The 14,402-nt window shown below is 38.8% G+C and overlaps 1 protein-coding gene across 8 annotated transcripts in view; it reads right to left on the bottom strand.

The window, feature by feature from the left end:
* setx (senataxin) overlaps positions 1 to 14,402 on the bottom strand; it is an 84,857-nt gene that overhangs the window by 36,909 nt on the left and 33,546 nt on the right. For all 8 annotated transcript variants that reach the window (XM_055660021.1, XM_055660022.1, XM_055660020.1 and 5 more), the window contains 5 exons: positions 14,082 to 14,301; positions 13,271 to 13,390; positions 10,405 to 10,570; positions 8,031 to 8,130; positions 2,500 to 7,239 (listed from right to left, as the gene is read on the bottom strand). In XM_055660021.1, the coding sequence (XP_055515996.1) occupies positions 2,500 to 7,239; positions 8,031 to 8,130; positions 10,405 to 10,570; positions 13,271 to 13,390; positions 14,082 to 14,301 (5,346 nt within the window). The remainder of the gene's footprint in view (positions 1 to 2,499; positions 7,240 to 8,030; positions 8,131 to 10,404; positions 10,571 to 13,270; positions 13,391 to 14,081; positions 14,302 to 14,402) is intronic.

Here is a 14,402-nt window from a genome sequence, read left to right as displayed (position 1 = left end):
TACATAGTGTAAATGCATGCCACTTTAAAAAAAAACATCTACCTTCACAATATACTCTCCAACAGATTCCCTGTTGGTTTAGCAAGTTATGCATTGATAGCAAAGTGGGATAGACCGGGAAATGCCAGTCATTTGTTATATAGTCATTTTTGTGTGGCTCATGTTAAAGGGGTGTGGGTATACTGGAATCCTAAAGAGCATAATAACTGCATGCAGAGATTGATGCCACGTAGCTACAGTGCCCTCCATAATGTTTGGGACAAAGACCCATCATTTATTTATTTGCCTCTGTACTCCACAATTTGAGATATGCAATAGAAAAAAAATCACATGTGGTTAAAGTGCACATTGTCAGATTCTATTAAAGGCCATTTTTATACATTTTGGTTTCACCATGTAGAAATTGCAGCTGTTTTTCTACATAGTCGCCCCCCCCACCCCACATTTCAGGGCACCATAATGTTTGGGACACATGGCAGCACAGGTGTTTTTAATTGCGCAGGTGTGTTTAATTGCCTCCTTAATGCAGCGCTCTCAGCACAAATCACTAACCCAAATCAACTGTTTGGAACATCATTAAGAAGAAAGAGAGCACTAGTGAGCTTACTAATTGCAAAGGAACTGGCAGGGCAAGTAAGACCTCCACAGCTGATGACAGAAGAATTCTCTCTATAATAAAGAGTGATGGCAAGAGCAAAGTATGGAGGAGAGAAGGAACTGCCCAAGATCCAAAGCATACCACATCATCTGTGAAACACGGTCGTGGGGTTGTTATGACATGGGCATGTATGGTTGCTGAAGGTACTGGCTCACTTATCTTCATTGATGATACAACTGCTGATGGTAGTAGCATAATGAATTCTGACATTGCTGTGTCCCAAATACTCTGGTGCCCTGAAATGGGGGGGGGGGGGGGGGGGACTGATAATCTGTGAAAGCAATTTAGTGAGGCAATTATTAGGACTGATGGAACTATACATCTGCAAAAGGAAATTTTGCAGGAATGTCCAAATGCAAAAGTAAGCATAGTCTTAGAAATGACGGGTAAACTATTTTGGGGTAGTAAAATGTTTTGGACTTTGTCTTAGTCAATATGTCGTCAATAAAATCCCCGTAAGGCGCCTTTGAGAAGTCTCCAATTGGCCTTCTTCATCAAGCTGCACAGTAAATTTCTTTACTTTTGTTAAAAATATGCAATTTACAAATACATACACACACACACACACAACTTCCTCCAACTAAACGAGAGTAAGTCTGAGATCATCCTTCTCGGCCCCTCGGACTCAATCAAAATGATAGCAGGCAGCCTTGGAAGCCTTACCCCACTACTCAAACCTCACGTCAAAAACCTTGGTGTGATATTTGACTCAGCACTGAAATTTGACAAACAAGTCAATACCGTGGTAAAAGCTAGCTCCTTCCAGCTTCGGACGATAGCTAAAATAAAACAATTCCTCCAGTTTGATGACCTGGAAAAGATCATCCACACATTCATCTCCTCCCGCCTAGATTACTGCAACTCCCTTTACACTGGCATCAGCTAATCTTCCTTGTCCCGCCTGCAACTGGTCCAAAACGCCGCAGCGAGACTCCTGACGGGCACCCGAAAAAGGGACCACATCACCCTGATCCTGGCCTCTCTCCATTGGCTCCCTGTGCGGTTCCGTATAAACTTCAAGATCCTCCTCCATATCTACAAAGCCCTCAATGGGCTTGCTCCCACCTACATAAAAAGTCTTATCACCCACCACTCCACCTCCAGGCCCCTCAGATCGGCCGACTTGGGGTTGCTGAATATCCCACGGTCTAGGCATAAACTCAGGGGCGACCGCGCCTTTGCGGCTGCAGCCCCTAAACTGTGGAACAGCATCCCCTTTCCCATCAGAACTGCCCCCTCTATCGACTCTTTTAAGTCAAGACTAAAGACTTATTATCTATACTCCCAAGCCTTTCCTGGCGTCCTCTGAGTGAGGGCTACATGTATATTTGTATGTGGTGTGTTTTGTTGTGCTATTCTTATAACAAATGTAAAGCACTTTGACCAACGAGAGTTGTTTTTTAAATGTGCTATATAAATAAATGTGATTTGACTTAACTAAATGTGACTTGACAACTCTACCGACTGAGTTCACCCTTTGAGAATGTTGATAAATTACTCTACAGGTATCTTCCATTATAAATATGGACGAAAGTGAACAATTTATTACAGCCTATATTAGCATTCCATAAAGATAAATCAAAATTACTCTTGTGGCTGCCTCATTTCCATAAACCTGCCACAATCTTTGCTTTTCTAAGTGCACCATTCATATCCCCATCTAAATGTGGAAATGTGCACCATTATTTTTCAAAAATGGAGACTAAAATTTTTCCAGGGCAATCTGAGAGTTTTTCAAAATGATCTTACCGGCAATCCAGGTACCGCTCTTTCATTTATCACAAGTCAATGACCAAGAATATCTGCCAAATTTTAATATTTGTGGAGAGCACAGTACTCACCTGTTCAAACAGATTTATCATCAGTAAAGGGTAAAAGGTGCTAAAATATTCTTCATATGATCTAAACCTTTCAGGCACCTCTCGTAGTGGAAGGTCACAAAGCCCATCAGGTGCCCCAAATTGGTCGAACATGTCAAACATCTGATAGGTCCATTTAAGAACAGCTTTGATCAAGTAAGATTCGTCCCGCCGATGATGATCTGCCATATTCAAGGAATGAGAAGCTTGCCTGGATTGCCCAGGTGGCAAAGGTGCAATCGTAGAGCACGATTCTGCACCAGGTGTACGCAAACAAGACTTTGGTCTGAAAGTCACGTCTTTGTTTTGTGTTCGAAGGACATTAGGTTCCATAGCTTTTGCAGGTTGGATTGGTCTTAATGTCTGTGGCACAGCAAACTTTACTGATGAAGGTGTCTGAAGTTGCTGCACTTTAGAAACTGCCACAGCTGGACGAGTTGGGATAACCTCCATTTCAATAGCAAGCTGAGCATTACGTGAAGTAGAGCTTGAAGCAAAGCGTTTGGCAGTAGAGGGTCTTGAGTTTTTCAGGTCAGATTGAGGTAATCCTGGTTTAGCAAAGATGCCATCTTTGGGTTCAGATACAGCATGGTTTTTGCCAAACCTTTCTGAAGATACAACATCAGTGCATTCTCTATACTGGCAATCAGTCACATTGGAATTGGGTATTTTTGCATTGTCCTCTTCTTTTGTGGTATCACTATCTATATCCATATCTATAGGATCCCTCTGTGTCAACATTAACATATCATCATCTTCCAGGTTTTCATCTGCACTAATATCCATATCGATAGGGTCATGTTGTGTTAAATTTAAGCAATCACTTACATTAACACTTGACACATGCCCCTCAGTTGAATTTGTATCAGTTTCTCTTTCTAGTGAAGCTGCAGTAACTGCAATAGAGTTAATGGTATTTTCTACTGATGCAGATGGGAGCTTCCGACTTGTCTGAACAGAAATAGAAAAATCTTGCCTTTCCGTAGAGGAGAGAGCTCCTTTAAGGAAAGCACTTTCTTCAGATGTATTTCTCCTCTTCTTGTCTTTATGGTGCCGCTGAGATCTCGATTGTCGTAGATACTGAAGGTCCTGGGAAGCCAGCAAATGTGAATTTCTAATTGTTGCCAATTTTTGTGGCACAATGAGTTTTGCCGTCTTAGGATGTTTGTTCTCAATGGTTCCAATTACTTGCCCATAATTACGCAATTTGTTCAGATTATCGAGGCTTCCTTGAGAAAGGTCAAAAGCTTTACGAGATCTCTTTTTCAGCCCAAGCTTTTCAACGGTTGAAGTAGGTTCGGGGTGTTTACGCACTTTTTTTGGATAAGAGGTGGAGAGTTTTGCTGAAGGATGGGTCACTTGCATATCCTTGGCAGTGTAGTTCGAAGTAGTAGCCAATGGCGTTTGAGAACTACTTTTTTCTGAGGTTTTCTTTGATCTATTTTTCTTAACTTTTTGGTCTTGACAACCATTTGTTGATTTCTTAGTCAGAATGAACTTGTTCGAACCTTTCCTGGAACTAGTTTGGGATAAATATTTTTCTCTTATTCCATTTTTGATTCTTTTGTCGTCCACTTTATCTGTAATCTTTCTTGCTTTCTTTATTTCAGGCTGAATGTCTCTCACAGTTTTTGCAGCTACCAGCTGCCGTTTACTTTTATCAGATAAATTCAGGGACTCAAAGGTATTTAGATTACTTACTGCGATCTTACAGTGTTTTTGTTTCTCTTTTTGAAGTTTGCAATTAGATTTAAAAATCAACCTAGAACATGAAACAGATGCACTGCCACCTGCAGAACTGCATGAAGACATTTGTTTGACCCCAAGCAATAATTGTTTCTCATTGTCAGTTTTACTTGCCATTATTTCTTGTTCCAACTGTGCTTCTACCTCTACAGCCACCTTTTCAATTATATCGTCAGGGACATAATCTGTATCATACCCCCATTCATTAAGCATGCTATTAACATCTCCTTCATCACCATTATCTTGTACATACTTTTCTGTTGCCATTTTCTCTTTTTGTTTCTCATGTTGCGGCTGAATGTCTCCCCAAACAGAATGTATCTGCTCTTCACTTTCAAATTCAAAAATCTGTGAATCATTTTCTTCATACAAAGTTGGCGAGGGCTTGCTAGATGTAGGCATTTCTAGGGGGCAAGTATCATTTTTTTCAGTGGAGTCAGTGGTCTCCTGTACACTGGTTGTACCTACTAGATTTTGTGTTTCGGGTTTTTCAACTTCGAACACATCGGTATTGTCCTTTGTAGATTGTGAATTAGAGATACTGACATCTTCAGCATCTTCATCAATTGTAAACTCTTCCACAGATGAATCAGATTTAGATTTTTCCTTATTCTGTATGGAATCACACCGTTGTGCATGGGAGCAAACTTTTACTCTTCTCTCAATTTTGTTTAATGTTGGGATTTTGTCTAACTCTTCAGACAAGTCACTGGATAAATAAGAATGCTTCATAGCAGTAACTTTCAAAGGATTTCCATGATGTTTATTCATTTTTGAATCAACTGCATTTCTCTCTCTGGTTAACGAAATCCATTTCTTCAATTTTGCCCTTAATTCACTGAAAGGAATATCATCACCATCACTGATCTTGCTTGTACACTCTTGAACTTGATATGAATGGTTTGCAACTTTGATGGCAGTGCTTGAATCTGCTTTATCTTGTAACAAAGGACTAAGTCTTAAAGCATCAGATTTTGAGAGCTTCTCACTTTTGTCAAAAAATGGAGACAAATGAAGATGAGAGGCAGTCACTTGTTCAGTACTAGTACTGCCAGCTATTGTTTTTTTGCTGAAATTGACATTCTGGTTCTGGTTTCCATTATTCATATAATCTAATTGACTATTGACAACTTCTACTTTTGGAAATTCCTCTAATTCCTTTTCTTTCAAAGAATTGTTTTCTTTCATCATCTTCCGTTTAATATCAATAGCCCGCATCTTAACTTTCAGATTAAGTAGTTTGCTTGGATCAATCTTAAACTTGCATGATGCAGACTCAACTGATCCAATTTTCTGAGGAAAATAACCAACACCTGCTGAAGGACCACATGTTTCTCCAGTAGGAACGTTTTGGTCGTTTATGGTGGAGGTGGCTTCGGGCTTTACTGTATCATCATTAAACGATTTCTGGAACTCGAGTAACATGGACCGTTTCCACTTTTCTTTGTGGTGAACACTTGTTGTCACTTCAAGAGACTTAGTCTGTAAATTATCATAAAGCAAAGATCCCACAGCAACAGATTCATGTTTGAGTTCACCAGTTTGTTCCAGTGCATGCCGCTGATTGCTTGGTAGGTCAGTCCTGGTGATCTTCTCTGCGAGAGGAGGAGGAGGAGGAGAAGGAGGAGGAGAAGAATTGAGCACCAACGAACAATATTCTTTTTCATCTTCAACTTTCAAATCATTTGCTTCATCGGTTTTGATCTTAAGGAAAGTGTCGTCATCACACACGGACAATTCTGCTTTATACGGAAAATCTCCAACCAGAGATGATTCTTTCAACTGGTTTTCTTGACCCTTACAAGTAGCCATTTTTTCTTGATCCATGATATTTTTCTGAATAACTGAACTTCTATTGTCTGTTTGAAAAGCTGAACACTGTGGAGGAGGAGAAAGGAGCACCAACGACAAATATTCTTTTTCATCTTCAACTTTCAAATCATTTGCTTCATCGGTTTTGGTCTTAAGGAAAGTATCGTCGTCACTCACGGACAATTCTGCTTTATACGAAAAATCTCCAACCGGAGATGATTCTTTTAACCGGTTTTCTTGACCTTTGCAAGTAGCCATTTTTTCTTGATTCATAATATTTTTCTGAATAACTGAACTTCCATTGTCTGTTTGAAAAGTTGAACACGGTGGCTCAGGACCACTGTTACAATATCCAGGCATCTTTCCCCATTCCCCCGTGTCCTCTTTTTCACGTTTGATTAAAGGATATTTCAGCCCACTTCCTTTTCCCACTGTGTCCAGTTGTTTCATTTCAGTGGTTTTAAATTTAGCATTTTTAACTAACTGTGTTAAACATGACTGTAATTCCTGCTGTTCTCTGGCACTCAATTGCCAGCCAAGGATAAATGTGCTTCGCAGCTGCAGATTCAGTCTATCGAGGAACTGTTGAAATATGCTTCTTTGCTGAGATTGACACCCTTCTCTCAGAAAACTACGAATAAGTTGAACACATGCCTGCTGTACTGAATTGGTAATGGAAGAACATGCTGAAGATGTTACTGCAAATGCAGTCGATGAGACCTTAAAGTTATTTGTGCCTGTTGTTCTCTCTGTGTTTAGGTTAAACACTCTGGCAGGAAGATTTGCACATTTCACCAATGCCTCCACCCATTTATGCGAACTGTACCAAAGTAAGTGCAGATAGTTTTTATTTCTGTGTAGTTCTATGATGGACACCAAGATAAGAATTAAGCACTCAGACACTTTATCACAGAAATTAACTTTCCGATTCAGAACATCTTTTATCTCACAGTGGAGGTGGTGAACCACTTCACCAATGTAGGCTATGCCAAGATCTTTTAGGTCCATGACAGAATTGACAAATGGGATAAACCAGAGAAATGTACTGTTGTGTACACGCATGTCTTGTCCAATGTCGCACTGTAGTACATGCGCAAGACTTTGCATTTCATCAAACATGCTTGGGTAATATTCTGCACAGGTTGTGTGCTTCCATCCTGCATCCTGTAAAGTGCATAAAAAATGCAGTAAACTTTCATGGAAATGCATTAAAGTTATGATAGATTTATTGTAAAGTCTACTTCTTTGTGGGGGAATAAACAATGCATTTTAATAAATACATTCATACAGAAGATGTGGATGTCACTGGCGAGGTCAACATTTATTGCCCACCCCTCATTGTCCTTCGACATTGTGCTCAAGATCGGGTGCCATGGCTCTGAAGTCTCAGTCTACTACAATGCAGCCGAGTAGGGTGGCATATTTCTTTCCTAAAAATACATTAATGTATCTGATGGGTTTTTACAAGAATTTGATGTTTCAAGGATTCCATTTGTGATGCGCTAGTGTGAGCCACAAACAATGTTTCTTACATTCTAAAATGTAAATTTAGAACAGCTTCTGCCAAAAATTCTCTTAATCCCTCAACCAATCCCCACATCTAAAACAAAAAGCCAATTTATTGCATATTTTTTGCTGAATTGCAAGCATTATTGTTTGATAACGTATGGTACACAGTTCACAATCTGGCCTCTTCCAAACTGAGATGCAATGAAATGCCATGCAATTGTGGAAAAATAAAAGTGAGTTCCCTCAAATCCCTTCTGCACAACTTTTATTAGTTGATGAAAAGAAGAGCTGGCAGTGGCTGGAGTGTACGCCTCAAAACCTCAAATATCAAAATAAATATTGTGATAATGGATTGTATGTCATAATTTATCTGGAGACGATGAAATGAAAAAAAGTGACTTTTTAAAAACAGCATTTAACTAAACATTGAAGTGATTGTTTAATACCTTGCTTTGCTTTCTTGAGTTATAGTCGTACACAATCTGGCTGCATGAAACCACATCATCACCGTCATCATCCAGATCATGTTTTAACTTTGTATTATTGCTAAAACAAACAACAGTATAGCATTACTTACTAAATAAGTCAAAATGTCAACTAATTTCATATGCAAAGTAAGACACAAATAGCTGTAGCAACTCAGCGGGTTGTCAGGCACTCACCCAGATCTGCAATGGACATCAACTTTACCCTCCACCAAATCCACACCTTCAATCAACATTTCCTCACTCACCTGACAAATCTCCACCAGGCACTGGCACCAGCAGGACCTCGCTTTGTCTCTCCCACATCTCCAGGCCACACTGGCAATGGACCTAATCTTTTCTTTATCCTCCACCGACTCCAGGGTGGCATAATGACAACCACTGCCTAACAGCACCAGAGACCCGGGTTCAATCCTGACTACGGGTGTTGTCTGTACGGAGATTGTCCCTTCTCCCTGAGATCCCCTGCATTTTGTCCGGATGGTCCAGTTTCCTCCCACATTCCCACATGTATGGAATAGAATTAGTGCATGGGTGATCGCTGGTCAACGCGGACTCCAGGGGCCGAAGGTCTTATTTCCACATTATCTCTAAACTAAACATTTCTTCATTCAACCCGACAACCGAGTTCCTTCAGCACAGTCTTTTTTTGTAAACCAGCATCTGCAGTTCCTTGTTTCTACATTTGCATGCAAGATGTTTGGTTTTCATAGTTTTAATAAGGCAGAATAGCTTTGGGAAAATGGGATTAACAACGTTACCCATTTGGGTTACAATACAAGCATTGTATTGCTGTCGTTCTTGAATCACAGATTGAAACGTGAACTATTTACCTCATTGTATGCTTACGTACACTAAAGATCCTTCCTCTGTGTTTCAGCCACTCACAGCACAAGAGGTAGCTACAGTTGATGTTAAATACAGCAACCGAGAAGTAGTTGGAGCGCTTGGGAAGATTCTCTGCAGAAAAGAGCTGGTGTCTATGTTAGGCCACAGACACTGGGTGGGTAGTGGATGATGTTTGTGGGGGAGGGAGGGAAAGAAGTGAGTGGAAGTAAGCAGGGATTAGAAAGAATTAGAGGAAGAAGTCATTAGTTGGGGGAGGAGGATGGCAAGTATCGGAAATTAATAATGCGGCTGAGGAAGAAGTGTAGGCAAACACACAAGCTTGAGGGAACCCTCATGCCGCTGCTCCTGAAGTTGGTGCTTTTTCAATCTAAGATTTATTCTTCCCCTCCACACATTTGTATTGTCATAGCCAATCTGTTTCTACAAATGACTATATTTGCAAATAGTGGTCTCACATACTAAACTAAATCCCAAACATAATTCCAACAGTTCAAGGGATGAAAGCAGTTAAAATGTTTCAAAATTAACCAAAGTATGAATCCATTTAAATCATTCAACTCTGAAGCAAAAAAAGACATCACAGGTTGCTACGTACAGAATTGATAAAGCAAGATGTTAGTGAATCTATTTATTATTATTATTTTATTTTTTATTTTTTTTAAAAGAGTCCTCACAGAAAAGCTTTAAGACCACATTTTACTTAAAAACACAACTGCATAACCAAACATTTTCAGATCCTTCAAAGAGAGAGAAATAGAGGACCGCATCCCATCTTCTGCAACTGCAATCACGTATGTGCTCAGTAAGCCGTGACTCGTTTGTGTTTTCTTAGATGCTGCCCTCAAATCAATGAATTGAGACTTGAAATACAATTATTCTTGTCACCGAGTTGTAATTCAAATGAAAGCAATAATCAAGCATGAGCAAAATACCCCTATATTAGATACATGTTAATGGGTATGCTATTTACACTTCTGTGTGGTACCAATCAAGACAACACAACTCTATTGCTTTATTCACTAATTTAAGTTTAAAGAAAAGAAAATATTAATTGGAATATTCTGGCCTTTCTTGCATGCACCATCAACCAAGTTGTGAAAGATAACATTTCTAAGGCAAGGCAAGGCAAAAAAACAAAAAACGGAACCCATGTAAAAGTTCATATTTGTTTTGACTCCAGTAACTCTCTTTGACTGAACACAAAAGTAGTGGATCCATAAAGGGCCTGTTCCACTTTCACGACCTAATTCACAACCTTTTTTACTCGTGGACATTTTTCATCAGGCTAGAAAAACCTACTTGATGCCATGAGTACCAACGACTAGCATCACAGCCTGCTACGCTTAACCCACGACCTCGTGACAACCATGCTGCGAGTACGAGAAGGGAAAACTCGGCAGAGGACGTGAAAGTAGGACAGGCTTTGGCTGTGCCTAATCCTATATCCAAGCAACTGGGTTTCAATTTCTGTGTCTAACTTACCAACCTTGAATTACGAATATTTTCAATTTCGCTGTTGTAACTCTGGCTTCTGATAATGGTCTGAAATGCCTCAGTGGGGTCAATGAGGTGTCCCCAGACTTTTGATCCAAGTCGATCAAGGATTACCATGAAACACTGCAGAGCTGGCCAAAATGGATCAGAAGCATCACCTACAGTTCAAATTGGTGCAAAAGAAAGTCATTGACAAATAGCAACTTTAAACATTTTCCCAGCCTATAACACAAATAAAGATGCTGTACTAAATATCAAACTTCAGTATATCAATTTTCAGTGGTTAAATGAATAACATTTTAGCAGTGTAAACAGCTGAATTAGCCACAAGACTTATGGCAGTGGCACCCTCTTGCACATGGGTTCAAAATACGTGTTTTAAACTCCAATAATGGCAGTTTTAAAAGGTCAGAATTTATAGGGAAGTACAATCAGTTGTGGACACCCCATGATCCAGCATCAGAAAGAGACTGAGGTGAATAGTGATCACATAAGCTGCAGCAGGTTTGACAACACAACAATTACCTTATTCATTTGCATTGAAAGTAAATTTTCCAAAGAATCAACACGTATTTACAATTTGTTAAAATTAATGGCTTTTACGTTTTTTTAAATTTTGTGTCATATTTAAACTGTTTTATTTTGTTTATGTAAGTTAAATGTTTCATTTTTAGACAATCAAAACGTATTTAAAATCAAAAACAATGGTGTTTTTGATTTTAAGTAAGTATTGATTGTCTAAAAATTCAACTACTCAACTATCTTGGTAGCTCAGGTACTTGGTTTAAGTAGTTTTCACGGGTCAAGCTTGTTCTGGCATCTCCACCTGCTGCAGATATGAACCAGGCACACAAACTGTCCATGGAAGTAACAGCATTGCATTGAGGAAGACAGTGGTGCCAAGTGGGGAGTTCAATTAAGGATCAGACCAGCTTGGGAGCGTGTAGATTCAAGCAACTTAGAAGTTCCAACTTTCAACATAAGTCCATGCTGAGTGTGGACACTTCAACATGGCAGAAGGTCCTGGCCCAAGAGGACTACATATAATCAGCACAAAAATAAGAATCAGTAGCACATTCTCATTTATTTTTGTGAATAGTTAAAATATTCATTAATCTGATCCCAGATATTAAGGTGATATTAAGGTAATAAGAGGCCAGAGCAAGATCATTCAGCTAATCTATACCGAAAGGTTGAGATGAAATTTAGAACTTAGTTTAGCCGAGTTAAAGCCATTTATTAATTTATTATTTTGTCAAGGAAACATAATTGCAGTTATTTGCAAATTATAACTTAAAATATCAAAAGGAGAGAAGATAAGCCATAAGGAACACAATGGAAGGCTGAATTCACGTGGGTCATTATTTGCAAACAATTGTTTTGATTTGCACGAGTTTTTAAAAATAGCAAACAGTCTTGAATTATCTCTTTGGAACGATAATTTCTTCCCCTCAACATTGACAAAAAGGTTGCTGGTTTATGGAAATTCATGAGCTTCATCTCAAACAAAGAGCACTGATGTCTTAAATTAAAAAAATATATTTTGTTTTATGTTTGCTAATCTTGCATGTTATAAAATTCGTCTGCATAAAAGTTTTTTTCATTCTAAATTTTATTACATGCAGGTGAAGCAGGAACATAAAAATATGCAGTAATTGAATAATGTATAAAATCAATCTATTTTCTGTTTGCATGGCCAAATTTGCATACAGGAAATCAAAATGAAACTTATGACTACAGGAAACAATAATAATAATAAAAGGAAGTAGTTCTACTGAAGGCGGCGGCGCTTTTATTTTCCCAACTGAAGCTGCTCTTTCTTATCACAAGACTACAATATTTAGAAAATGAACAGAAGTAGTTAATCCAGTCTCTCGTGCCTGCCCTGCCATTAAGAACATGATTGATCTTCTTCAACTCAACTCCCCCCCTCCCCTGGATTCTCACATCCTTTGATTCAACGAATGTCCAAGATCAGTCGTGAATATATTTAGTAACCTAGACCACACATCCCTTCGGAACAAAGAATTCCAAGGATTCATGACTCTCACCTCATTTCTTATCAGGCCAACCCTTTGACACAATGCCTCTGGTTCTAGACAATCCTTTTAGTGGAAACAACCGTCTAGCATCTATTCTGGCAATCTTCTCTGGAATCTTAGAAGGCCCAAGAGGTCACCTTTTAATCTTTTCAGAAAGTATGGACCAATCTTACTCACTTTCTCCTCTTGGACAATTCATCTCAACAATCAAACTAATGAATCCAACTCCTATCCAACTATATGCTTCCCTAGGAACAGTAACCCAATTTAAATTCACCAGAACCTTGTATAACTGCCTACTTTTGTATTCCAATCCCTTTACAATGAATCATGTGTTTGCTTAACTATACTTCAAACCAGAACATAAAGTTGCTGCATTTCATGAATTAGCATACAAAAATCCATCTGTAGATAACTAGTTGCTCACCATTTAAAAAATAATAATTTCCTTCTTCCTAACAATGCGTCTTCTTCACAGCTCATTTTCCCCACCTACATTTCCATCATCAAATTTGGCTATGTTACACCAGGTCTTTATATTTGCAGGAAGATAAAATGTGAAGAGTCAAATGTGGAAGATAGACAGGCAGCATCTCTGGAGAGAAGAAATGGGTGACGTTGCAGGTCAAGACCCTTCTTCAGGCTGAATTATGTGGATTATTTGGGTCGGACAGGTTATATACAATGTTCATTAACACGATTAGCTAAAACAGATTATTTTATCTGCTACTAACCCAATAAAAATAACCAATTCTGTACCTTTATGCCACACCTCACGTTGTATGACATACCATGTACAGAAATATCTAGACATACCTGGTTTGCTTTTCATCATGGTGTTCAGAATGGACTTCATGAAGTCATTCTGTTTATCATGGGAAAGTAGTAATGAGTCCATAGCTTGTTCATCCAATACCAGCAACAGCATGCAGACACCTATTTAAACAAAACATTATGAAAACAAGCATCTCAACAATCCAATTCTCAGCATAAAGTATGGGGTGGGAGATTGCAACCTTCACGTGGTCCACCCTGTTTCAACAAATGCAATCAACCTGGCGTGCACAAACAGAAGATCAAACAGAACAAGTTGTCTTACAACTTTAGGCTGTGCACACCATACGCAACAAGAAGAAGCATAAAGTATATTTTGAATATTTGAATGCAAATCATTTCCTATTTAATGAAAGCCATATTCCATCATTTAATTTGCAAGCCACTTTGAAGTTACTGTCAGGCACCTCACTCACATGAATAGAATGTTCTACTTTGACAGATTAACACAGCAGGTTTCTCCTTCCAAAAGGAAAAAAAAGAACAAGTCACAGTACTTTCTAAGAATAGGAAGCATACTGGCAGGTTGCATCACAGCAAGAATGTGCAGAGAGTTGTAGATGTCACAGCCAATACAGAAAAGACATCTAGGCCATTGAGAATATTTGAATTTTCAAAGGGATGACTTTTACCTACTCGTGACATGTAAACTTGAAGAATCTTTTGCAATATTAATTTTAGTAATGTTGCAATATCCATTTTTGAACAACAAATTATGCAACAGTGTCCTGTTACCCATTACCGGTTTTAATTTTCTTGCATACAGACCAATAGCATTTTGAAAATCACTCACCGAGCCAATAGTTCTTATGGTTGGTAACATCGTAAAGATGGGATGGTAAAAGAATTAACTTTCCCTCTTGCATTCCATAACTATTATAAAAATCTGTATTTTCAAAGAGGTCCAATTCAATCACTTTCAATAAACAGGTTATCACTTCCTGCAGGTCATAGAAGTCATCTCGCTCCACCTTTCCAAGAGATCTGGCAGCAAGGATTGCCCATTTCCTGATCTAAAAATGGAAATAGTCATATGTCATTTAATAGTTTTCAAAAAGGCAAACAAAAACATTTGAGAATTAGCTGCAACCAGCTGATTTTCATCCCAGACTCC

The sequence above is a fragment of the Leucoraja erinacea genome, chromosome 31 (genome assembly GCF_028641065.1).
Source record: "Leucoraja erinacea ecotype New England chromosome 31, Leri_hhj_1, whole genome shotgun sequence".
NCBI lineage: Eukaryota > Metazoa > Chordata > Chondrichthyes > Rajiformes > Rajidae > Leucoraja > Leucoraja erinaceus.
The sequence above is the reverse complement of the archived record's forward strand: the minus strand, read 5'-3'. Positions and strand labels throughout refer to the sequence as shown.